The sequence below is a fragment of the Copidosoma floridanum genome, unplaced genomic scaffold (assembly GCF_036245765.1).
Source record: "Copidosoma floridanum isolate Cflo_tuat_1 unplaced genomic scaffold, Cflo_Japanese_pri ptg000030l, whole genome shotgun sequence".
Taxonomy (NCBI): domain Eukaryota; kingdom Metazoa; phylum Arthropoda; class Insecta; order Hymenoptera; family Encyrtidae; genus Copidosoma; species Copidosoma floridanum.
In genome coordinates, this window is record NW_028321907.1 from 8,900,229 (window position 1) to 8,928,011 (window position 27,783).

General features: G+C 31.9%; 2 protein-coding genes across 2 annotated transcripts; one reads left to right on the forward strand and one right to left on the reverse strand.

Moving 5' to 3' along the window:
- Positions 1–5,204: 5,204 nt before the first annotated feature.
- LOC106645744 (pyrokinin-1 receptor) lies at positions 5,205–22,088 on the forward strand. Its single transcript, XM_089596440.1, has 5 exons — positions 5,205–6,303; positions 18,482–18,708; positions 19,642–19,782; positions 20,673–20,987; positions 21,216–22,088. The coding sequence occupies exons 1-5, from the start codon at positions 5,361–5,363 to the stop codon at positions 21,480–21,482; spliced, it is 1,893 nt and encodes a 630-aa protein (XP_089452566.1). The 5' UTR covers positions 5,205–5,360; the 3' UTR covers positions 21,483–22,088.
- A 1,930-nt stretch (positions 22,089–24,018) lies between these two features.
- LOC106645756 (sorting nexin-4) lies at positions 24,019–27,409 on the reverse strand. The gene is made up of 10 exons (XM_014361682.2): positions 27,060–27,409; positions 26,134–26,240; positions 25,846–26,062; positions 25,667–25,772; positions 25,472–25,581; positions 25,262–25,399; positions 24,974–25,184; positions 24,497–24,629; positions 24,300–24,414; positions 24,019–24,231 (listed from the first exon to the last, which is right to left on the reverse strand). Exons 1-10 carry the CDS (start codon positions 27,153–27,155, stop codon positions 24,181–24,183), a joined length of 1,284 nt encoding a protein of 427 aa, XP_014217168.2. The 5' UTR covers positions 27,156–27,409; the 3' UTR covers positions 24,019–24,180.
- Between the last annotated feature and the right edge of the window lie 374 nt (positions 27,410–27,783).

Sequence of the window (27,783 nt, forward strand, 5' to 3'; positions counted from 1 at the left end):
ATAATTGTATGATTAGCTACATAAATAAAGAATAAAAATCCATTTTAGTGTGAAATTTTTTTTTATTGTTACTTCGCTGTTCTAGGACAAATTTTTCAAAAAAAAAAAATGGATTTATATTTTGTAAACTTTTAAATAATAAAGAGGGATTAATTTGTAGAAAAAACAACGTTCTATACGATGTTTCATCACGTTGATTGAAAAAAAATCACCGACAAAATATACGACACCTCGGGTCACGTGTACAAAAGTTAATCGATGTTAAATCACATTATTCATTTCATTCTACGTTAGCTAATACATCCACAGATTATAGTTCAATCTAAGTTTTTATTCCTCACTTTACGCAGTATGCACTGATGGGTATACCACAAATTGCGAAAAATCTTGTATTCTATGCACGTATTCATCATATCATTCTTGAATTAATTTCTGTATGACAAGGGCGATTTTTATGATGTATGTACGAGAACAATACCATGTGTGACTAGATGACAAATTCATTGTGCATCAAAAAGGGACTGAAAGACGTGTAGTCATATCGAAAATTTTTTGGAAATAGTTGTTTTTCTCTTTGCGGCTAAAGTACGCGAGCAGCTCTGCTTGAATTTTTCCAACATTGTCAAAGATAAAATGATTGGTACAACAAATGACATGTTAGAAATTGAAGATGTCCAACAATCATGTTTTACGTAAGTCTAATAGTTCACCTCCCGAACTTTTACGAGATCTTACACACATTTTTATTTGCGTGATATTGAAAGACAAAAATAGATGTAAGCAATTCATTTTTTTTTAAATTCATCATTATCAAAATAAAAAGAAAATTATAACATGTGAGCCTATTTTATACGATGCGTTATTAGAATATTTTTTGCGGGTTGCAAATAATTGATTCCAGATAGTAGCACATATAATTTATTGGTCATTCGCGTAATCATTCATTCATTTTCATTGATGGTGACTATTTTACAGTTTTTTTATCATCACATTAGAAAAACGTTGGTTTTACGAGCAAATAACGACATATTGATTCGTCAACTGTATTATTTATGCACAGCTAAAAAAAACTTGTAAAATGAATGAATGAATAAATAAGATAGTATCCAGAAAATTTACATTTATCGTACGGGCACGTAACAATGTAGGGCTCTATTAATTCTACCAACTTATGCAAGGATGTTAGGTTATTGTGTGGTAATAATATTATTTATTTACGTCAATATCATTACTGTAACGTTCTTAGTGCACTGCAAAGATTTTGTTTTTAAAAATATTTAGAAAATCACAGATTACATAAAGGAATATAAACTCTCTTATTATTAATACAACAAATATAATTTAGTATGAAATCCTCTTTTTATTCGATTGCCATGAAAACTATAGATGATACATTTTTTCATGAAAAACAATATTTGACCTTTTTTCTAAGCTTTTATTTATATGTGTATTATATTTACATTTACATACACGTTACTTTGCTAAAATTTAATTCTCAATCAAACGGTTTTCAAATAACACATTGTAAAACTTGCTGGGTTCTATATAACTTGATATTATAATGAAATGGTCAAAAATAATATGGAATCCTTAAATTAATCGTACTAACATAGGTTGTAAATGTGAAATTTTTATTTTTTTCCCAACGTTGATTCAATGAAGGAGTAACTTGACTGGATAATAATTATGTGAAACGTGTAACGAGGGTGTCAAAAAAGTGAAGAAAAAAAAAATAAAATAAAATAAAAGATCATGAATTTGTATTTATAGTCACGGCTAATATAATCAATTTCTCTCTTTTATATTTACAACCTTGTTACTAGTTGATATGGCTAATGCGTAGGAATTAATATTGAACGTGATAATTCATGACGAGGAATCAAGTTTAAATGGTCAAAAGTGTCAAGTCTAAGTTCAATAAGAGAAAATGCCTCACGTCTTGCGAAAGACATGTACAAGTGGCGATTGTCTTCCAACTATTGTCGTTGTATTCTTTCTGCACTCTGATACGTATAGTGGCCTTGACTATCTCTTCTTCCGATAATCTTCGATCACGTACAACGTTAAACTAAGAAAAGGCATTTAATGCTGTTACCGATACTAATAATTAAAGTTATTACTGCAAAGTGACAGGGCTATAAAAAAAATCGAACGAGAGCTTTTTTCCTCTTAGTTGTACTAATGAAAACGATGTATTATCTACCTTCATCTAGCTGTTCATTTGTGAAGTATTAACCATCGGGCAGAGACACTTTTAACATTTCCTTTACGCTTGGGAAATGAAAAAAGAGTGTTTGTACTTTGTATGGAGCAAGTGTTTTGAACAGAAGGTATTTTGGTTCCTTCTTCTAATTTAATATTTAATACTATACTTTCAGCTGGGATAGTGCTGTGAATTAGAATCTCAGTAGATGATTGAGCCCTCCTGTGCACGAAAAAACCAATTTTCATACCAGTTATTCTAAATTCAGAAAATCAGTACTCAGAAAATTTCATGCTGATAAATAAAACCTGTACCACTGTCGTTAGTGCAGAAACTTATTTGTAGAAAGAATTTTATTTTAAGAAATAAAAATTTAGTGTTGCCAAGTAGGATAGATGAGCCACTTTTCAAGCACTGTACCTATTATGGAGGGCCTGAGTTATAATTGTATAAATGAAGTTAGTGTCATTATTAAGCATATCTTTACAAATATATCGAGACATAGAGTACTTTATCATGTAAAAAAATCTGCAAAATTTACTTATGAGCAGGTAGATAATAACTGAAACCCTCGATACTTTGGATACATCTCGATAATTAACATCTATTTCTAATATTTTATCACCAGATTTTAATCAATATTTTATAAGTAGAATAAAATGAAAATTTCAAAAAAGGTATAATTTTGCATGTTACCATTGAGTACGACGTATCGGCATCTTCAATAAAATTAAGAACGTACAATACTTGTCATAAGATGAATCTTCTCTGACGTTGTAATGAAAAATTAATGAAAATGAAATCAAAAACAAGTATTGTTTGATAATAAAATCTTTGACATAAATCTTTATCATAGGATGACTATTCAATCAATAAACTATTCAAAAATAAGTCACATTCCCCTGTATTTTTTCAACCACTACCAGTAAAATTAACATAAGATTAATGATAAAACTTTCAGGTTGTGAAAATTGACGATTAATTTTTTATTGGTTTGAAAAATAATCATTTGGAAGGAGAATGTTTTTTAAGATCAACAGTGTATTTCGACACTCAAATCATTTTTCATTCTAAAGTCAATATAAATTGGCAATTTCAAGGAAACGAATTAATTACAAAGCTAATTTCATTCATCTTGAATACAGTGCTTATATAAGACAATTTCAGAACATGAGATGTACAATAATTGAAAGAAAAAAACATTATAATTAATGAATAAATTAAATTGATTTTAATTTGCATCTTTTAAAATTTAATTATGAATTATCTGTTTACATAAAATTATTTTTCTCTACTTGTAAAAGTTCTCTTCCTGCGTTTGAAATCAATAACAATTAACGATACCTTTAAAGATTATTTCTATTGTCCAATAATGTATCACCAGTCAAGAGTATAAGGTTTTAAAAGTTTTTTACACGATTATATTTTTTATGAAAATGTTTGCAGGTACTATTTCAACACTAAGCAAGTATTTCAGTATTACTGCTTATTTAGATATGCGTACAAATCGTATTACAAAAATAAACATGATACAGTGGTAAATGTGAAACGTCACTAGTGATGATGTAACAAGTTCCAATATAATTTCGAATAATCTCCGATATTACGGCATCCTTATATTAAACGTATATCGTTAATTAAGGAAAAAAGTTTGCCGACATTCATCTGATTTACAGCTATTTGTTACACTGTTATGAAATGATTAGAAATTAATTTAATTAATTCCAATTTTTTTAGTCACTCAGGCTTTACTACGATATTTAAAAGCTTTTCGAAACTCACATATGAATGAGATATCTAAAAGTTCTATTCTACTATGATTAAGTATTCAATGAAATTTTTTTCTTCAAAACTTTCGTTACTTTTCTCACAAAGATTGCCACCTCAGAAAAACCACAGGAAAAATCCGACTTACAAAACCATTCCCCAAACGAGGAACTGACAAAATAAAAGGGCCGATTTAAAATCGATCAAGACTGGTTTTTACTTAAACTTCAGATTCAATGGGTACCATCGAAATGCATGTCATTCAACATTAGTCAAATTCGATTACACCTCCAATCGTCGAGTCTGCATCAGGAAACGTAAATAAAATTTGAAATCAATACTCGCCTGGAATTTGGATCCCAATTCAACCCATTCAACTTACGTTTTCAGAAGGAAAAAGTCACAATCGTATCATCTGCTATTGCAAAATAAAAGAGAACCACGGTAGCGTTTAAAAACGTAAAGGCATGCTCCAACTGTTCTCCGCATCTCTTGACGTACTCCTCACGAGTTCCCTACGATGCGTGACATGCCCATGGATATACTCATCCGTGACCAGCGATGTGCAAAGTCCAAAAAGCCCACCCGCAACACCCACACACAGGCCTGTTTGCTCGCTCTCTGCGTCTGCGTCGTTTGCGATGTGGCGTCGCGGCGACCTTATCAGCGCCTATGGCTCAGTCGTCGTCGGTAGCGGTGACCGAGACCACGCGCGCGCGCATCCCAAACTTGACGGACTCTCTTTTTGGCTGTACATAGTCACAAGGTTTTGCAGGAACGCGGAGAGACTTTCAAGTTCAAGTTTGACCGGCGCACTTTCGACTCGTTCCTCCTCCCGTTGGCTCGGCTTTGTCTCAGGATTCTCGAGCAAACGTCCCTTAGTCGGCCGATCGTTCGTTTGTGGCGATTTTTCGTCTCTTTAAATGTGAAAAGTTGTGAAAACAAAAGGCCCGTGTTTCAATGGTTTTTCGATCACAAGGGATGTATATGCTATTGACCGGTGCGTCGGTTGTTGGTGTTGATCACATACCGGTATCTCACCCCGTGCGAGAGCTTGCGTTTGGGAGCGCTTGATGGTGCGTTGAATCGGTGTGAAAATCCACTGCCAAGGGACGACGACGACAGCCAAGTTGCGTCGATTGTCTTGGCTACGGTGTTGTAGATACACAATAAAAAAAAATACAAAAGACAAATCGAGAAGAAGAAACGACAAAGTTACCACGAGTCACGCAAGTGTTACCGCATGCCGATCGCATGGTCGTGCGAGCGTGTGTCCGTGTGCTTACAATAACGCGAATGCGAGCAAAGTGCGCGTAGTCGAAGGATGAGTGTCGGCCGACCGGAGCTCCCAGCGATCGCGTGAAAGTTGAAACGCCCTCACCAATCTGCCATGGATGGCTCTTACGAATTGCTGCTGCTGTCCCTGAACAACTCGACCAACTCGAGTAGCTGCGGTAAAAATGGTAGCTCAGAGTACGAGTCAACGATGTGGTCGACGACTGCGGGTCTGGACAACGAGTCCAAGTCGTGGTACTCGAACGACGACGAGGCACTGCTGCACCAGTACGCGTGGATGGCCGAGCCGGTCCGCGATCCCTTGTACGTCGTAGTGCCGATCAGTATAATCTACGCGTTGATATTCGTGACGGGCATCATAGGGAACGTGAGCACGTGCATCGTGATAGCTCGCAACAAGTCGATGCACACGGCGACGAACTACTACCTGTTCAGTCTCGCGGTCTCGGACCTCCTGCTTCTCGTCCTCGGCATGCCGGTCGAGATATACCAGGTCTGGTACAAGTACCCCTACATATTTGGCGAGGCCTTTTGCGTCCTGCGAGGCCTGGCCGCCGAGACCTCGGCCAACGCATCGGTGCTCACGATCACGGCTTTCACGGCCGAGCGGTACGTGGCAATCTGCCACCCCTTTCTCTCCCAGACGATGTCGAAGCTCTCGCGCGCCATCAAGCTGATACTCTTCATCTGGCTGGTTGCGCTGTTGTGCGCCGTGCCCCAGGCCATACAGTTCGGCCTGGTGCCCCTGCCCTACGACCCGAAGCTGTTCATTTGTTCGCTCAAGGAAGTCATGTTTGAGAACTCGTTTGTGGTGGCGAGTGTCGTTTTTTTCGTGGTGCCGTTTCTCGTGTTGTTGGTGCTGTACGTTATGATTGGCATAAAGCTCAAGGCCACCACGATCGTGAAAGAGCGGAAAAAACAGGCTCCAGTGCCGAAGCGTTCGGCCAGCTTGAGGGTTAAAGTCGGCAGCTCGAGGATGGACAAGCACTGCAGGCAGTATCATTGCAAGTCTACCAGGAGGGTGCTCAAAATGCTTGGTAAGGGCTGACGGGGACTCTTGCTTTTCGGGCGCACACGGCACGTGATTGAAAGTTTTCGTGCAAGTATCTGTGGGGATCATTTTTTTTTCATCAGACTGTTGCTGAGTATAGTTTGAGTCGTCCGGGGAAGGTGCAATCATTTTTTGCTAGGTTCACTTTTTTATTTTTCTAGGAGAGAATCAGACATAATTTATAAAAAAAATTTGGTAAAGATTTGCGTGATTTCGAGCTCGTGTTATCATGGGGCTTGATGGTTGAAGAAAAAATATGTTTTCTGTTAGTTGCTCGTGTCGGAAGTGTACACCAAAATAACAAAACTTTTTTTTCTTTTTCTCGTCGGATCTTTCAATTCAAAGATCAGATTAAAAATAAGCTCTTGCACGCCTCATCTCCTGCGTTGTAATCATAGCCGTGATTAGCGTCTGCAATTTTGAACGTACCTCCAGACTTGCTCGAAATGACCACCCACACACATGGGACCGAGCGCAACTCGTACCGATGCGATCTCTGAGGTTTAATCAAGCAAACTCATTCCATGCATCTGTAACTGTTGCAAATGCATTTCTACAAAATGCAAACTGTGGAGTAATATCCTTCACGCTGTTTAATCTACTTACAAACCAATAATAGTGCTGTTAACAGATGGTTACATCATTAACTATGAGTAAACTGAGAGTTGAATTTTTTATTTAAACACCTTTATGGTTCTAGTAATTAAAATTTGGTCTAGTAATTAAATCCTCAAAGCGCAAGGCCTAGACCGCTGCCTCTTTTAAATTTCAGAAGAAAACTACCATAATTAATGACAGGATCACTGTCCAAGTTCAATTTGTCGGTAATACTCTTTCTATTTAATGCAAAGAGCTCCGAAAAATATAGAAATAACTAGACCAGCTCCAATGATTTATTTCAAGTGGTCGGCCGGAGTAGTATTAGGACGCTTTGATTAGAAATATAACACCATGCAATGTGCGTGGCCAAGCACATGACTTGAAAAGGGGTGTTAAAGGCCTTGTATCAGTAGACAAAAAAAAACTCTTAGACACGCTTAACTAAGAGATAACAATTTGATTTGCCTACCCTACTTGGTGCAAAGATTTCTGCCACATCTTACCAACAAAAATATGTCTGCGTAACTAATCCTACCTCAGAGATCAGAGATTAGTGAAGCCTTATACCTGATTTACAATGATACTTGAAAAAAATTGTAATGCCATTAAAGATTAAAGGGATTAAACTTCACTCTATCAGAATGAGTGAATTTGAGCTGTTCCTGGTCAGGATATTGAGCAAACTGTACCCACGTACTATTTGTATCGAGTATAGTGTAGGATCGAAAAACGTATTCTCGCAAACAACGATTTTAAAATCTACTGATTCGTGAGAACAGGAGTAAAAAAAAAAGCTTAGGTATGTCTTGCAGGTGAGATGTAAATGATGGCAAAAATATTAACATCCAAGTGGTGCTTTTTTTCGTGCGTAACATAAGATTTTTTGTGACCACTTTTTTTCGGGAAACCTTTGACCAAGGCGCATCGTGGATCATAAATCGTATAATAATACAAGGAAAAAATGGATATAAAACACATTTCGATCTAAATTATTTTTGAAATTGACGATTCAAGTGCTAGCAGGTGATTAGTCTTGAAACTGACTATCTGTTTTTATTTATTTATTTTTTTTGTTAAAAATGGACACATCCGATTACGCAAGATAATGAAGTTTCCTTGTGGATGGTAACCAAATTAAAATTAATAATATCAAATTTTTAATGAAATTACAAATAAATTATAATGTTAATCTGTAATAAAAACAGCATGAATTAATAAACAAGTCCAAAGTATTACTACACACGCCCGTTGCACTTCCTCAAAAATACCCCTCCCTTAAACAAGCAAAACAATTTCATGGATCAGTAGTTAAACGCGATCTTTTGAAAAAAACAGCTTTAACGTCGATGTCGTCGATAATTAAACAGCGTGATGGGGTAATTTATTCATGTGATCATATAGCTTGCGAGTCAATATTGCTTGTGCATGGCTGTTCTAATCTAGGCCAAAATCGTCTTGTATAACTTTCACTCGAGGGTTTATTCTCGCTACTTCCTCTTCCTCATCCAATACTTAGGGATGATTACCACCGATAACTCATCGCTCAGGCTACTTTGTCAGTGAATATGGCACAAAAACAAAATCCATCGATCTGTTTCTCATTATTTTTTTGGCTATTACGAACCGAGAGATTTTGTCCCTTCCTTTTCACGCCAAGAAACATGGGCACGTACCACTGAGGTGCATAATACGCATCATCCAAACTGAACTAGTGTAAGATACAACGAATATGGAAGTAGGCGATACAGCACAAGCATGGACTTGGGCTAATCTAACTCATCATTACGTCATCGAAAGCTGTTGGACAAAAGGGAGGCAAAAATAACGTGGTGATCTGGTGAGGGTCGCTTTATTGCTGTCACCCACTAGGGGGTTATTCGACCTACGAACCTTGGTGAGTCGAAAAAATGAGGGAGGTATCATTGCCTCATAATGGTTATGACGTGACTTTAAGCTTCGATACTGCCAGATGTTTATCGATTACATAATATAAGGTGAGGGTAAGGGAGCTCGAGGTCTGACGTGTCGGTGCGTGCGAACAATGCCAAATATTTACGTTCGCGTTTGTAGGATAATGTGGAGTACAAAAGCTGAGAAAGCGATCATTTTTTGTTATCTTTTCACAAACTGTAAAATCACGTACAGATTTTTTTTATTTCGTACAAGTAATAAAAAAAAAAAAAAAACAATTGAGGTAGAGAAAAGGCTTTTTACAGGTAAAAAACAATAACCTAAGTACAAAAATGTTTTCATTGCATGTGCATGCTTGTATAGGTAGATGTAAGTGAAATATGGACACCAGTATAAGGTAAAAGGAAAATATGTTAAAATAAAATAAAAAGACGTGCGGGTAGCTAAAATCTACTTAATGTAAAAACATGTGCGAGGTGATAAACTCATCACTTTTAGTATACCTAGAGCATTGTGACAAAAATTTAAAGGCTACTTACTCTCTTTACCATGTGTAACTCAAACTGCTAGTCAACTTACAGTGTCGTGACTACACGGTGTCGTAGCTTTCCTGCTTGACCATGAAAGTAATTAAAAATACGCGAGGAAGAAAAAAGCACCAGCATAGGTAGAAGTTAAAGCGATTGCGCGTGAAATTGATTCCAAAGTGCACGTAAGGCGTTCCTTACACGAGGTGCTTATTTATCGGGCACTCTAATTAATGATTGAAACTTGGTTAAATATAATAGAACCCCTGTAAATATAATTAGCACCCTTAAAATTAATTTTGCTGAGATTTTTGATGAGGTATCAACACATGCATTATATAATCCTGGCGTTAACAATATGGTATGATAATAAATTGACATAACGGTGATAATTGCGGTTTATAGTTCCAACGAAAAAGCATCACCCTCAAGTGTGTTTTTCATGCGTTTTAATTTTTTCTTCCTTTTTTTTTGGAGTTTGACTGACGGATAACTTATTTTATTTCGCTAATCTTGTACAAAAAAGTCACAGGTCAAAGACCGCCAGATTATTACTAGTATTTGCCCGTAGTCTTTGTTAAATATTCTACAAATTTTCTTGTACGATATAACTTTAACATACACATGGCTTAGTTAGCCTTTTACATGCTGACGAGCGATTTAAAGTTACAATAGCTACTCCAATTTAAAAAATAGCAAAGAAAGTAAGATTATTCAATATTCATTGATTACCAAAGGATGTGCGTAACTTGACCTTTGAGTGGTGTCATTAAATTTTTTCTTTTTTTATGTCGTTATGATGTTTGATGTCGTTAATAACTGATGAAAATATCTGCGCTGTATCTCGTTAATCAACTGTCAACAGTTCAAATTGTAAATTGGATTTCGGTTGAAACAATGATACGAGCTTTGATTAAAATAACAATTCTTAGAAGCCAAATTAAATGATGTTTACCTGTTCAATTAAAAAAAAATGTTTCTAGTTACAACCCACCATTCGACTTTGATAACTGAATTAGCTCTTAAAACTTCGCAATTTTCTTTCAATCTTTGGTGACTTTAAAATATCTATCTGAAACTGCAAGCTTGGGCATTATCATGCACGCATTATTCATCCCTATAGACTGCATTCCTACATTCACTATGTGCAATATGCTTTGAATAGAAACGATCGACCCCTCCCACAGAAAGTAGATCATCCATCGAGTACGCGTCTCCGATACGTGTAAATTTAACACCAATTTTTATTGTGTGCTTTTAAATTAAAAAATAATGCTTTTGAGCGAAAAGGCAAGAATTCTCTCGACAATGAAAAATCACGATCTCACAGTAAAAAAAATTCGTCTTCGTTGTTGGCCACGCACTAACTGGTTAAATGGGCCGTGAGAATATGTGTTCTCGTTATTGTGTTTTACTTTGGTATTGGATTAACTCGGCAAGCCAGCCACGAGCTATCATACAAATGTATAATTATATCTGAGTTTTGGCACTTTCAAAGAGACCAAGGCATACTGTGTATACAGTGATGACACACGCACATCTGCGCTCCACTTTATGTACATAGTTTCTAAGCCAGAGTTTTTTCCTGTGGAAACGTTCAAACGAAGATAGAAATTTTTTTCAAGAGGTTGACAAAACTAAGTGGGCAGATAGATTTTTCCAACGGAAAGTATCGTGTGAACTTCACACCAAGCAGCTGGTTTTCTTTAACAAATACTTGTACCCTAATTCAACGAGCTTCGTCGGTATTGTTAACTTCATTTTATGTAAAGCTGACGAGCAGATGACGTTTCGATGAATACTCAATGAGTGTCAACAACTTCCAACTTCGGAATTGTCGAGTGCAGGATTCACTAAAGTTCGTGTTGCATTTCTAGTTACTTATAAGTTACTCTTAATGATGTCCTTAGCTTCAAATTGCTGTTTTTCTTAGAATTCGTGGTAAATATTGACACCAGCATCGTAAAACGTCGATAAAAATACCGTGCCTAATTAATCAACAGCTTCCGAATGATGACTACTTTTTTAATAAGTGTAGGCCAAAAAATAGAGTTGAACTTCAAAAACAGTGCAGAAAAGTACTGAGTAGTATTGAGTTTAAAGCATAGGAAATCACAATATTTTCCTCGAAATTTACTAAGTCGCCTACAAAAGTTATTTAGGCTAAGGTCAAACTTCACATTTATTGAACATTTTTATCTCCTTACAAGCATATATTTCAGAGAAACTCCTTATTTATGAGTAGTAGGTAGTGGTGACGAAAGGTTCTATCGGCGACTAATTCTCATGCTTTATTCACGATGAGAGAACGCTTTCTCTGTTCAATCATCATTAAGATTAAGTGGTAGCATGTGTGGAGGGAGGGGACTTTACGAGACCTATATTTCATACGTGGAGTTCGAGAAAAGCAAAAAAATTTCAATGCTAAAAGTAAGAAATTCATACTATTATTTTTCAAATTGATAAAATTATTTTAATGGTTGGATTAGTTCCAAAAAACTAATACATTGTCGCTGATCATACAGGCACAATGTTGTGAGGGAGAGTTATTCCAAGCTCTGAAGAAAATTTCCGGCCCATTTGATCTGCTGTTTCAATGGTGACACATGCACATGAGCTTTCATCAACCTTTTTTATAGGAATATGATGGTAAATAAATTAAGCCAAGTGAAACTGACAGCATTTAAGTCAAAGGTTGGATATTTTAAACCTAATATGTGTCAGATAAACGTGTTTGATAGAATTTTTTAATGCAATAATCACTTGTCTCAATTTAACTAAATTATTCAAGTATACAATTTAACTGCGGGTACTTAAACTATTACTATTATTATATAGATAGAGAAAAGAAACAAAATCATCCCATCATAAACTGAAATCACATTATCTTATCCAAATGGGACGAATAATTTTAAAAAATTTCCATACTAATTGATTCCTTAAAATAGAATCGTCTGACATTCAAAATTTTTTGCACTACTCGCTATACTGTTGATGGGTTTTGAAAACACATAAATTTGTAACTGTGACTTTAAAAAAACTAATCAATGACATTTAAGGTGAAGCTATAGTCATCATCAAGCAGCTATTAAAAGAAAACTTCTGATATTTTACCAAGAAATACAATGAAAATAACTGCTGAAACTTTGACTTATTTATCTTGTATATGTTTTTATCTTGTCAAAAAATTTTCAATATTAAATGAAAATTTTAAATAAAAGCATGAAAGTGTTTGTTTCTAATGAATGCTTCATCAGTTAAAAACACATTGCAAAACATATTTTTAATTAGCATCCAGTCGCAAAAAAAAACTTTTTCAATTACCTGCTTCCAGGATAGTAGAATTGATCCATAGCCACTGTAAAATAAACTGTTACTTTGCATTTATAAATTCACGAATGATATTTTTAATGTTTCTTAGCTTATCATTTTCCTATCACAGGTTGACGTTCAAGCCCCTAAATACTAGTAGTATGATCATTAAGAAAAATTGTGTGTATGAAAGTGCTTTGTTTTTAATCGCACTTCAAATCAGCCTAGTACTTAGTCATGAAGAGGACACAAATGAAGGAGCTTGTAGCAAATGATAAACATTGGTTACACTAAAAAAATTCTTTTAGTGATTAAGCATACTCATTGATCAAATCGCTGCCCAGAAAGCCTAAAAAAATACGGTATTGAGCTAAAAATTATACCTAATGAAAAAGTGTTGCAACATATTTTCTATACGTGGACAATAATAGACTGGACTCCTGGGTAAGAAAATAATGTAGCTCTTTACCTCTCTTCTTACATTCATTTCTCTTTCTTTATATGTTCTTATGTCTGTATCACGTGCACCTCAGCTACAATGCAAAAATTTTCTATGCGTTTATGCACTTCCGTTGGTACGTGATGAGACAATGATGAAGTTATGATACTAACTCGTCCAACTGGTTCTTTCTTGTAAATTTTTAGCATAAGTGAATTATACATAACGGATAAGTGCATAGGAGCCTCACCACTTGTTATTTCTTCAAATCAAAAGTATCCAAGGTCATGCCCAGCGAGAGATGACTGTTTGCTTAATCTAAGAGAGCTCGTGCATATTATTATCATCTATAGGATCTGTGAACGGTAATAAAAAGTGAGCAAAAAGTATATGTAATAAATGAAGAGTGAAGAAAAAACAAATGGAAAGAAAGTGACTGATGTCCCATTAATTGATATTTAAAACTTTATGATGTTCCCGCTTTTGTATCGATGAGAAAATCAGTAGTCTTTTTTTTCGAATAATATCTCCAGATTATTATTTTTACGGGATCATCATACTTATGTTTCTTTACATATTTTTTAATATCATTTAAGATGCTGGTTTTTTCTGAGACGAAAATAACTAGATTTATGTTACATCGAAATATTATTCATAGTATAAAAGTCCAGGAACTTCGAAAGTTCCTTGTTTCATATCTGGCATGACTTTTATTGTAGTTAAGGGTTGGCTAAAATTCACTCATAATTTTTTTTTTTTTAATAAAAAAATTATAAAACTTCTTGAATATTAAAATTTTCCCTGATAATATCCAGAAAAGATACTTTAAAACATTTTAAGATGTTTCTTGGGTTAATAAATGGATGATGAACCTGTACGTATGATTGAAAACTGTAAATCACTTAGAAAACGTATGAAATTGTTTCGAATATTAAAGTCAAAATAACATGTATATAATAAAAATTTTTCCACACACCAAAAAATTTTTTTTATTTGAAAGATTATCTGTGCGTGTAATATATATATTTACAAACATCCAAACCAGGGTACAAAGTTAAATGTACTTAAAAAAATGCTTATGGTGAAAAAAAAATCATGCACAAGAATTTTTTTGTGTGTTAAATATGTAAAAAAAACTGCATGTTTTGTGTAGTATAATTCACTTTTAGTCTGAACAAATTTTTTTCTATTATTAAAGATATTTTAAGTTTATCATTGAACGTAACGTAAATATTGGATAAACAATATCTTTTTTCCATTAATATATTGTCTAAGATAATCTAAAATAGTAGTAGGCACCAATCCAAGTACCAATAAAAAATATTCATTAATCCGAAACTCATTTAGTCTTCATAACGATTCGCGCACTGTATAGGAAATCATTTGTACAAGGATGTTACTACCAATCCTATCCTTGAGACGAGTTTTTCTCCGTGTTACTCATTAACTTCCTGCCTCTTGATAGGAAAGTGTGAAAACTTCGTAAAAGTGTGTAAATCAAAAGTTAGCCCATTAGTAGAATATACTTTTTTGTTCCGGAACGTGATACATGTCTGGAATAATTTGCACTTAATGCAATTATTGTGTGATAAACTGTATTATTCATATAAGTGACTGGTGGCAGTTTTTTTGTTCGTTAATTGTAAAGTTCAAAAGTTTTGTGCATCACTGTTTTCAACCGATCTACTCCCGAGGGACTAACCACTTCCAATACTCCCTGAACGTTCTTGAAAAATTATCGTGATTCTCTTTCATTTTTTTTTAAATACTCTTGATTGAATGTGTATGAAATAATTTAAGGATACTTGGAGACTATCTTATAATTATTAAATCTAAAAGTATTCGCATTCATAAAGCACACTTTGAGACCTCCGAAAATAGAGACATAGATCAGTAGGATCATAAATACGAGCATAAATTTAATGTTTTTTTAAGTAAATCTTGGAGTATAATTATCTTAGCCTTGCATGATTTTGGTCTGTTACAGCGTGTATCGTTACAATTTTTTTAATTTTAAATTACAAAGCGTTCAATTGACACCTCGTACAGAAAGTTGGGATGATTTTGGATGGCTTTTAAACCGCGAAATCGTTATGGACAGTAAGTCCTGGAAACATGCTTCTAGGCTTGTCCGACTTAGTTGCATCTTTGATCATCCTGAAAACTATTGCCAATCAATTTTACCATACAAAAATACAAGCTATTACGTAATCACTCATGCCACGAAAATCTAAATCTAAAAATCTCAAAAATCTCAAAAATCTAAAACAATGAAGAATAGTCCGTGAATAGATTAGAAAATACGAAATCGCTCTAGCCAAGCATCACAATAATGATATATCGGGCCATCCTCAACATTACAATACAATGCAATAGTACTAAAAAACATTCGGACATCAGTTTTAATTGTTGACATATAAAATATAGCGTGTATAATATTACAAAATAATTTTTTTCCTACACATTTATTGATACAAACAGTCAGTATCAATCATATAGTGAGTTTTAAAGATGATGGTTAATCGATAGTTGTGAAATTCATTGATTTACTTCGTTTCTTCAAAATAGACACTGAAGAGTACGTGCTACATGTGTACGTAATTAATCAAAATCTTGACCTTCCTCTGAACTAACGACCATTACCCGCATGCGTGCGCAGTCGCGAAAAAAATGGCACGTGCGAGCATACGTATATTATTTGCGATGCAATCGCTTGGTTGATTCTACCTAATGAACAATATCATAAATTTATGCATACTGAAGTAATACATCGAGCATACAGTGCGCACGGACATTTTTAAAGGAACTCACTGTTCCGAATGATCCATCGTATGAAACAAAAATGTTGCTTATAACAAAATAGAATTCAATATTTTCTTTGGTAAATTTGATTAAAATAACTTCGTACTCAGTTTGTTGTTAAATAATTTTTGCAAAGAATACTTACCAATCCTGTAAACTTGTTGATGTATATAACATTTTTCTAAAGTCACTATTAATACAACTTCAATATTATGAAATAGAAATAAAATAACAAAACGTACTTTATAAAAATTTTAAATCTAAATATCATAATAACAGACGTAAAATATGTAAAGAAAACCAATAAAAACAATTTGGCCATGACATGAGCTGATGGGTCATTAAATAAACTTTTCTTGTGACTTGTTAAAAAGTTGTAATATAAATAAAATAAATAGTTAAATAGTTAAAATAAATAAAGTTAAATAGTTAGATTTAGTCATAACTATAAGATACGAAGCTCTGGCACTAAAGTGGCGATCTATAGCCCAAGATAGGATTGCGTAATCCTCTTTGTTGAGCTAATGTAACAGAGACTAGCTTTTTTCCGGAAGCTATGTTTTTTTTCGTTAACTGGATTGAGTTTTAATTTCAGACAAAAGATTTCTTAATACACTAGTTGGGCTCGTCAAATCCTTGTTTATGCATTTTATGCGCTTATATTACTGCTCAAAAAATTACGTAACTTTAATCCTTATTTAGATAATTCTTTTGAGTTATGACAAAAAAAATAATACACAATGGTCGTGATAATTTATTTACAACATGATTATACGTACTTAAAAATAAATTTAATACAAGTTGATTCGAAAAAGATTACAAGTAGGAATGCCTTTTAGATTAATCTAGCCTTGGATTTTAAAATTTCAGAAATGGTACTAAAGAAGTTCCATTAAAATTTTTTTAATTTTTTTCTGTAGATTTCCATACTTTAATACTGATAAAATAATTGGAAATAGAATTTAAACTTATCTGAATTTATAAAGTATCGTTTTTTTTAATCATCGCACAAGTGGTCATACTCTATACTTCATACATTAATTTATTTCTTCATTCTTAATATTCTCTTCTTTATTTTCAGTAAGCAGTTGGTGTATGATTACGTATGTGCTTTTAATTATTTTATATCAGTATTCGCGATTAATCAAAAGTTTCGTAGTGGTTTCAACTTACGTGTATTTGATTTTAATTAAAAAAGGATATTTTCATGTCAACAATAAAAAATCTCTTCAACCATGTATTTTTCACGTAACAGATCAAACCTTTATTTTTTACTAATTGGGGATGAATCGAATGCACTTTTGCCGTCATAATTGCCATTCGTTAGACAAAAACTTTTAACGACAAATTAAACTATTTATGCCATACAACTTATATGCACCAGGTACCATTAAAGTTCGCAACAGTCATTAACTGTAGACACAATGATAAATGTATCACGTATATTCGAGGAATAATTAAAAAAAAAAAAAAAAAAAAAGGGTCAATCAAAAAGATACCAAAATGCATACAATAAAAGAGTTTCCTTAAAACTAGTGAATTTAGTTAATTTCGTAATAAATTTTGTCTTTACTACAACTGTAATAAAAATTAACTAATTTTTCTTTGAATCTTACAAAAAAAAGGAACACTTGGGGTGTGTAATGTATGAATACAATTCGAAAAATTCATGGTAAAAAAGTAACAGTAACAGTAACAGTAGAAATTAGAAATTGTCATTATTTAACAAGTTTAAAAGAAAGTCAAATCATAATCATTACTTTTTACGCCTTTAAATTGTTGTGTACTTTAACGTGGAATTAAAATGCACATTCACGTGCATTGAAAAAGCTAACTATTTGGGGAGCACAAAATGTTGTCTCCTCTTAAGATTGTGCCCCGTGGAGATGGAGCAGTGGACAAGCATATTTTTAAACTTGCTAAATATGCCCATGAGATACACTTGCGCAGGTACGTACAAACAAGCAAAACAGTATACGAAGTAAGAATTTAAATTTCCTCTGTACTGGTTGTTCCAAAACCGGCATGCATTAAAAATCACACGAATAATAAACTCTTTGCGCATTGAGGTGCACTTGGAGCTTCAAAAAAATTCCACCTGAGTTGGGTTTCACTTGCATAAATACATTTTTGCAATACCAATATACTAACGTAAAAAGGGCTGTCCGAAAAATGTTCCAATTTTCTCAATTCAATTCGTAAGCTGTTGGCGTGTGCAAGTATATCGAATTTAGCATTTTTACAAATTCGCTGAATATTTAGGACAGTATAATGTAATTTCAATAAACTGAGGAACACTCAAGTATTTCTGTATGAAATTTACTTATCTTAATATCTTTCGTTGCGATCAAAATGTATCAAATTTCAGGTAAGCAGTTAAATTCCTAGTAAGTGTTGTGGATACTAAAATTTGCATCATTTACATGTTTTATATTTCCATTCACGATACGTTAATATTCAATGAGCTAATGATTGAGGTTTAAAAAAATATCGCGTGCACGTGTAGGAAAAAAAAAGAAGCGTTGGATAGCTTTCGAGTAGAGTAAATGATGTGTACGTTGTCTCTGTTGCAGTCGCAGTCGTGTTGACCTTCTTTGTTTGTTGGCTGCCATTTCACGTGCAGCGATTGGTTGCTACGCTTGAGAAAGAACAACAACAGCAATCACAGGAGAGTAATGAAAGAATGGCACTCGTTTACGTGATCTCTACCTACGTATCGGGAATACTCTACTACTTCTCAACGACAATCAATCCGATTCTCTACAATATTATGTCCCACAAGTTTCGAGAAGCTTTTATGGTGAGTTATTCAGTCAAGAGGATGAAACGAGGTGCACTCACTCTTTGCTGAATTTACAAGACTATTGTGTAAGAAATCCGCTCTGCGTATATGAACTATAGAATATACTGTTGTTTTACAATTTTTACAAACACGAGATAGCTCTTTCGCAAAACTTTTTTTTTTTTTAGTCGGCTTGATAACTAACAAACAATATAAATTTTTCACAGCATTGCTAGAATGAAATGTAATTGAACGTTAATGTATAATTCTAACGATGCATTTTTAACTTTTATAGTAAAATAATTAAAGACTCTGTTACTTTTTTACTTGCAGTTAGGGAAACCCGAAGTGTTTTTTTTTTTTTTTTTTTTTTTTTAATTTGAAATTTAAAAACTTACAGTTGGGAACTGAAAAAACATTAGGTAGCAAACTTTTTACTTAGGATTGCGTAAAGTTTTCCTGTGTTCTATATTTGATAAGATTTCATGCTCATCTAAGAGAAAAATTCTGCCCATCTCTCTTTAACGATCATCTGCTCTTTTTTTTTATCACTTTTTTACGTCAAATCCTCACTGGACAAGCTGAACCTTAGTCCTTTTTTAAAAGTTTCTTGTTGTAATTGCAATAATGATTTTTTGTTAATGTCTCTAAAAAATCAACGTACTTAAAAATTGTGTATAAAATAAAATTGAAGTATCAGTGAAAGTCCACGCATTAAGCAGATCATTACACTTGCGTAAAATGCTTTTCAATTCATCAAATAACAAGTTTGTCTGAAATTTTATTAGAATTATAGCTTAAATTTAAAATCATAATAACTGTGATTAAGCTCGAAGCAAAACACTCGACACGTACATAAAATACATTCACGAATACTCACATTAAAACGTTACAAACATCATTCATTTTTACTTACTGGTTATAGTAATGAAAGTTGTCTCTTCATTCCAGGAAACACTGGCAAGAAGCTGTAGGATGTCTCGTACACGCGACAAACGCTCCTATTTGATTTTGTCACGGTCACAACAACGTAATCATGGTACTTGTCCCTCCAAGACTACCGGATTAAGTCTTGGCACTGCTTTGGCGCAGGTAAGACATTTACTCGTCTCTGCGTTTCAGCATGAATTCATACATAGGTAACTTACTTTCTATTTGTTGGAAGTACAACGGAGAGTTTGATATTCTTTGTGAAGATATTTGGCCCTAATATTATACAATTTGCACTTTAACACAAAATGTCATAATCATCTATCCATAGCAAAATCCCGTTATTATACCTTAAAATATGCTTCATTGGAAGAAACATTCAAAAAATGATTGACTTGCATAAAACAAGTAGAGAATATTAAAAATTTATTCTTAAGTTTCTAATTTTTTAAACTATACTTAAAAAAAAAAAAAAATATTATAAACATAAAACCAAGTAAATGTAAGTGCACCTGATTGAGCATCAGAAGTTATGTACAACGCCAGTAGTTCCTATTTGTTTTTTCAATCGAAGAAAAAATATTTTTTAGTAAATTTTATTATATGGATTATTTCGTGCTACTGTTTATTTTTTATGTGAATATTAGAGTTATTACTTTGAATGCATTAACAGTTTACAATTGTTATTATGTACATCATATTTTTAAGTATTTTTATGATATTAGCACGAATATTTATTGTGTAGAAGTATTGAAACTTAAATAATTTAGAGACTTATACAAAATAGAGAAGCGATTTGTACCATGAAAAATCTTTTGTAAGATTGATTTGTTGAAAAATACTAATTTCAGTTAATATTTCCTAAATACTTAAATTTAAGAATTTACACTTGATATTGAAAAAAAAGTTATTCAAACTTTGATAATCACTTTGGTTCTTGCGATGCCCAAAATTATTCTTTTCTTTTTCTACGAGTGATGTGAAAATATAGATTGAACATGAATTTTATCAATCCTCAATATAGGATACGATTTCATGTTTTGCTTTTACAGGAAAGCACGATTGGTTCTGGAAATTCATTTCGTGACGAGTTTCGCCAGATCGACTTTTCAACTTCAGATTCTCCTCATTCAGCTGTTTACTACGGAAACAACCAAGATTCATTTCACAGAGACTCTATGAACATAGAAATGAGTTCTTATAACAGAAACATGTCCCTAAACTGCACACAGCCAAGGAACAATAAGTCAAACTCACTAAGCTCTCGAGCTTTCACTGGGTCATTTAAGCAGCAATGCAGAAACGATTTGTATGACTGTTCAATGAGTGAGGAGCATCAAACACCCGAACGTGACATAAGCTTTGTGGTAAAATGGCTTATTGACACATTTTATTGGTTATTGAATTTCGCGTATGTCAAAATTTTTAATACCTTGCATGTAATGCAATTTCATTGGAAATTTAGTATTTTTAGTAAGGTTTTAAAGTTGATTTTCATAATAACTAAGTATTTTTACATATTAGCTCGTTTTAATAAATAAAAAAAGTTCTGATGACTTAAGTATTTGAGTTTCAACATACTTTTTCATTTTCAGTTGTATACTTCAACGAAAAAACAGTCACGTCCTTGCAACATTATTTACCGAATAAAGCCAGTAGAGAACTCGAAAAAGAAGTGGTGGAAACTGTTGAGCTGGTTACCAGGCCTAAAAAATATCGGAGCCTCACGTGTAATGACCAGACCATCTCAGGATGTTGCTGTTGATCTACATCAATATCAAGAGCAGCAACAACAATCAAAAGATTACAATATGCAGTTACATTCGTTCAAAAGAAGAGATGAGTCTTGTCGACCTGTATGATAGAAAAGCACAGATGGTGATTTAAAGATTCATAAAAAATTTTGGCTGTGACTTGCAAATTTTTTTTGATTCATTAAAATAAGAACCGAGTAATAACGCAAACCTCTTTTCTAATTGTAAATATTGTACTATTACACTAAACGTGTTTAACGCTGTGAACTTTATTAGTTTCTAGTTATATGCTTTCTTTGTATTTTTTTATTTCGTATGCCCTGATCATGAAGTAAGAAAATTGTTATTCAAGATTTAAGTATGTATAAATGAGTTAATGCTGAATTTTTAATCGATGAAATGATTGAAAAACACGAATTAATTTTAATTTGATGAGTTGTTTACAAATTGAGTGTCAAACTACTTGAAAACAAAGTAATGCTAAGCATAAGTATACATAAATTTTTTTAAGATAAAATGTAAGTAAGTGATGTAATAGACTATACAGCACTTATTTTTTTACCATGAATGGTTGGAACACTTTTGAAATGCACTTTACGAAGGCTATAAAAAATTATATTGTTTTATTACAGATAAAATTGTTTAAACGAACTTAAATTCAAATATAAGAAAAATTTCTTGATGTTTTTTGGGTATTATGACATTCACTGTAATCTGATTAAAATATTGAATAAATTTAAATACGTTAGTAGTAGTTCATAGTAAATGTATAAACTTTTTTAGTGAATGATTTGTGTACTAAAATTAATAAACGAAAATCTATAGGTCCAAGTCCAAGGCTTAGCCTTAATCTTTATTACTGAAAGTTCAAATACGTTATACCTGATTTATGAGGATTAAGGCACAACAATAAAAGTTACTATTGTTGTGTAAAGTTTAACAAACTGTTTTCTACCACTCTCTTGCGTGTGCGACTTATGTTGTTGTGGAAAATAAAAATACTAAAAGTAGCTTTTACCCAATTGCCTTAGTTAATTTATGTTGTGCCCATTTTTACTTGCTGAACTTTGTATAAATGTAAGATCATAAATGAAGAAATATACATCAACTTTTTATCAACGAGATAATTTCGAATTATTAATTTTACTTTTATTTATGCTGAAACATATCGCAAGGTTTGAAACATATTTTTTACATTTTTTGAAGGTAACATAATCTAAGCCTAGATCATCTAACAAAATCTCCCTATTGATGTTCGAATGGAATCAATGTAAAGTCGACAATACTGGCCTAATAATTATTAATTAATATGTAATTAAAAGATTTACCAATTCATTCATGTAACTATAGTATTTCAAAAGTTGTATTTAACTAGTCGTCAATATATGTTGTTAGTATTTGAACGTCAAAAGTCTTAAAGTTTTTGAAACAATGATTTTTTTTTTAAAATAGAAATATAAGTTTAAATAAGTCGTATTATAATATATTTAATGAACTTTTTATGTTTTTAGAGATCCATTCAATACAATAATTTCACATTCACCATTATCTCAAAATTATTATATAACAAATACAGATATAATGTATACGTATGCATTAAAAAAATATTGAAAATATATGTATATATATACATACTACATGTATATGAAGACAATATTATTCATGGAATTCAACATTTTTCTAAACATATAAAAATTAATAAATCACTAAATCATACTATATTATAAAAAAATTAATCTGTGATATAGAGAGCTATTTAATCACTTACTTAGCTTTATATAATTATATTTTTTAGATACCGTATTACTTTAAAATAGCAAGTTCAGATCACTAAAGTGAAGAAGGAATGAAGCTTATAAAAATAGTCTTAAAGCTTGAGATATTTTTGTGAAAATTCAAAATTTATTATGACAATCGTAGTAATGTTTTAACAGATTACTATTTAACAAAAGAACGTTCGTAAAAAATTTGGTAATGCTGGTTAACATTCATCATATTAAACCATAAAATAAATTAAATAGCACAATCATTTTGTTGATGTGAAGATTAATGTACAATAATATTAATAATAAGCTTCGTTAACTAATTAAATATTTTTTCAACTTATACAAATAGTAAGTGCAAGACTAAAATTATAGATTATATTTATTCATGATAATTATTGATAAACAAATATTTTTGTACTTCAAATTATTTTTTCAATCCTTTATTTTTAATATTAATCCATTCAAATCCTTATATAACGATCTCTATAAGAATTTAGAAATTACCTTACTTGATCATCAATCTGTTGTAAGTACACTTAAAGTTGTTAAGCATTTATGGTTATAAAATTACGTCGAATTTATAATTAGCAGATTTGAGAAAAATCTTCATTAATCTATTTGTATGTATGTATGTAAATATCCGACAAATATACTTCTTAGTATAGAAATATAGAACATAAAGATTTGAGCTTTCAGATTTGCTTACAATATATTTTGTTGCATTTAATTTACTGCAATATCTACTTAGAAACTCTTATATAAATAAGTTGTTGATTAGCTATCACACATTTACTAAATATTTATAAATTATATTTTCAACATATAATACTATTCTGCATATATTTATAACAACGATATGATATAATTTGATCTCAGAGTATAAACTAATTTTTAACAAATAAAAAAAATTATTTAAAGTTAAATGCAAGAATGAATCGCTTATTTTTAAAGTTAATTTGTTTTAAACAAAGAGTAATGCAACAGTTTATAATGTTTTATCAACAATCTTTAGTAAAAAGGTGTCATTTGTATTAACAAAACTATGGCATGCTTTGTAAACATTCTTTAATATTTTGCCAAGACTGAAGACCCTAAAAGAAAAAAGAAAAAAATATTAGTCTTGTTTCCGAAATGACCAACTATTACGCAAAATCTATACCTTTCGAGATAACTTATAATGAAGAACAATGTAAGCTGCTAGTGTTTCCCGAAGAGCACTTCTTTTCTGCATTTGAAATCTTTCAATGTCTTTCATGGCTTTCTCAGAGAACAACCTAAAGTGTACAGTAATGATAAAACTGGAATTGTATACAAGTAATATTTATGTTTATCATATAGTCTACTTAGTAAACTTACGATAAGTCATAATCATTTTGTCTTACTAATTCCTCACTGTGGCTGATTTTTTGTTCTAATTGATTTATTTTTAGTTCACGAACTTCTTCAGAATCTACTGCTCCAAATAACCTTGACATAAGACTGAATTTTCCTGTCAAAAAAATTAAATTTTAAAACATAATTTTTCACAATATATCTTTTTACTTAACAAGGAAACTATCTGACTTTATAATTATCTGAGGTTTATAATTATAATCCCAACTAAAGCCCTCTATCATTCAAGTTATCTTAGGCATAAGTAAAATCAGCAATATAAATAACTGAAAAACACAATACATCGAGTAGAAAGGTCCATGAGTATCAGACTCCATATTCAAATGTCTTATCAAAATTCATTTTTTCGAAATGAGACACCTCGATTGCACGTAAGTTTTAAAGCTATAGAAAAATCATTTTAAAAAGTTATGCTAGGTAACACTTTAAGTATCTAACCACCTTGTACGACTTTTTCCTTTTGATCATATAGAGCAACCAGGTTGTCAGAGGCTTCTTCTTTATTGAGTTGCAATGCTTCTTGGCGTCTAGTTACGGCCTGCAACGAGGATGCTCCAAACAGCCATTCTTTTAACTGATCTGCTATTAACTCTTCTTCCTCTAAAGTCGTATCAATCGTGGCAGCTAATGAATCCAAGTAATGGCCAGACTTCTGTTAAAAAAATCATTTTATGAATTTTTCACTCACGTAAGCCTAATATGGCACAAAATTTTTTAATTTTCTTTTACTTGTAGACCATCTCCCATTTCTCTTTCTATGGCACTCCATTCACTAAAAACTCGACCATAATTTGCATGCAGCTTATAGAAACTATACTGTTTTTCGGCAAGTTTAGAACGAGTACGAAGTAAATTAGACAAATTATTCTGCAAAAACAAAAAAAAAAAACATTATTTATTACATTATGCTACAATTATCCGTAATATTTTGACTCTCACATGTAAATCCATTCCATAATTTTTAACTGCTTCAAAACGTTTATCTGGTTTACGAAGACGAACTGAGACACTCAACGCTTTTAATTTAGTCTCAGCTAATTGTAAATAACCTATACAAATAAAAAATTTCAATTATGCTTTCTGAAGGATTTCAAGACTTAATTAATGAACGATGAATATAATTTTTCAGTGTACCCCTTTCTTTCATAGTTTCCCTCCATCCATCTTTTTGTTGTAAGAATCCCATGAATTGCTTATCAAACGATAAAATTGGATGAGATGCTACGCTAAGTAAGAAGTTCTGCAAAATTAGTTGATAAATTAATCAATATGTTTTTATTTCAAAGTGTTGTTAATACGAATTTAGAGCATACTTCTAATCCAGCTCGTCGTCGATCAATGAAATCGGGATCAAAGGTATCTGTAGTTACTTTTTGCCAAGCATACATAACTTTTTTCTCGGGTAATGATGGTAATACTACGTAAGGATATGCTACTTCTAAATAAGTTCGTAAACTTAAAAATTCAGTGTAACGACGCCACAAGGAGCTTATATTTGTTAAAGCTCCAGAAAATTCAGGATTTATGACTCTATAATTAAGGAAAGTTAAAATTTATACCAAGAATATTTTAATAAACAATTTAGATAATAATGGACTTGCTTTGTTTTTATAAGATATACAGTGTAAAACTCTTTTAAATTTAAGGCTCCATTTGCTCTTTTCTCTGCTTCAACTATTGTCATTTCCATATGATCAAGTAACGTTTCCTATAAAATTAAATATTTATGTACATTTTTTGTTAGTATTAATTATTTTTGGTTTGAGAATATGCAATTATGCTTACATACAAAAAAAAAGTAATATTTAAACCATGTCATTAGTAATTTCACCCATAGTTAATTCGATCGATTAGTAAACATAAATAGAGTTTTAGCAAATTAGGCTAAATGAAAATGGATCATAATAAACTGAAGAATTTAGAAATTATAAAAATTTGTTACGTAAACTACTTTGCTACCATAAAATTTTTTTCCTTAATACTTGAAAGATTAGTTGTGCTTTTTTACGAAAACAATTTTTATGCTCATTATTTTTTACAACTATTCAATGTATTTAAAAATTATTTCGCACCGTTTATATGATTTCTGAAAATATTTTTTATGTTGTATATAAGTTCTTATATTACTTTTTTCTCACATATCTCCACATCTATGAAACAGGATTGTCAAATCTTACATCCACTTTTAATTATATTAGTATTCATGGACGGTCTAGACCTTAAATATCTACATAAGTTTTCTCATATATATTAAATATGATGCAAGTAAAATTTATTTATAAGTCCATGATTTAATAATTTTTGTGAGAAATACAATAATGCAGTGAGAAACAGAAAAATGTATCCAATGTTAGTATGGTTGAATTAAGATTCGAGATATCTAACCTATACTAAAAATTCGCTCAATATAAACTTTTTCTACGTTTAAAAACTCATAGTTTTCTGCATAGTCCTTACAGTGTATGAAAATTTATGTATAACCAATTTAGTATACTGTTTATGTGGAAATTTTAACAATTTTTTTTACCTCCTTTTGGAATTGAGTATCTGTATTAATAATGGCATTCGATGTCGATGTAGACATTTGAACTTGATAATTGCCATTTTTCTCAGCTTCTTCCATTATGCTTGAAATTTGTTATCCTCGTGTAAACAAACTGATTTTTATGATAAATTTTTTTTTGCAATTATTCTTAAATCACTTGAAACTGATATCACTCGGTTTATGGTCATGTTGGAGTTGGGCACATCTGTTTTCCACACTAATATACTACACAAGTTACACGATTACAGTAGTACAGTGCAAGTTACACGAATACAAACACATAGAAAATATACCTACACAAATCACCCCCGTAATAAAAACTTTATTACCAAAAATATATTTTTTCTTTACAGAACCAGATCCACACTTCCACACAGGGCTTATACGAAGTAATGTCAATCATAGATCAGAATGTTTCCGTGTTTACCACCACATGGTAAAAAAATAATTAGCGGCAAATTCAAACTGTCCATTTAATAGCTAAATTATCTTTTTTTAATGAACTCACGTTTTAGTTAGCCTATTTTTAATTAATTCTTTATTTTTTCAAATTCCAATATACAATTTTAACCATTTTATTCAAGAATGAGTGATAATGAATTAATGTATATGTTCTAAATATATACTACTTGTAGAATTAAAAGAATTTTGAAACCAATTACAAAGTTTTATTTTTTAAAACATCATTACAAATAAAAATCTACAA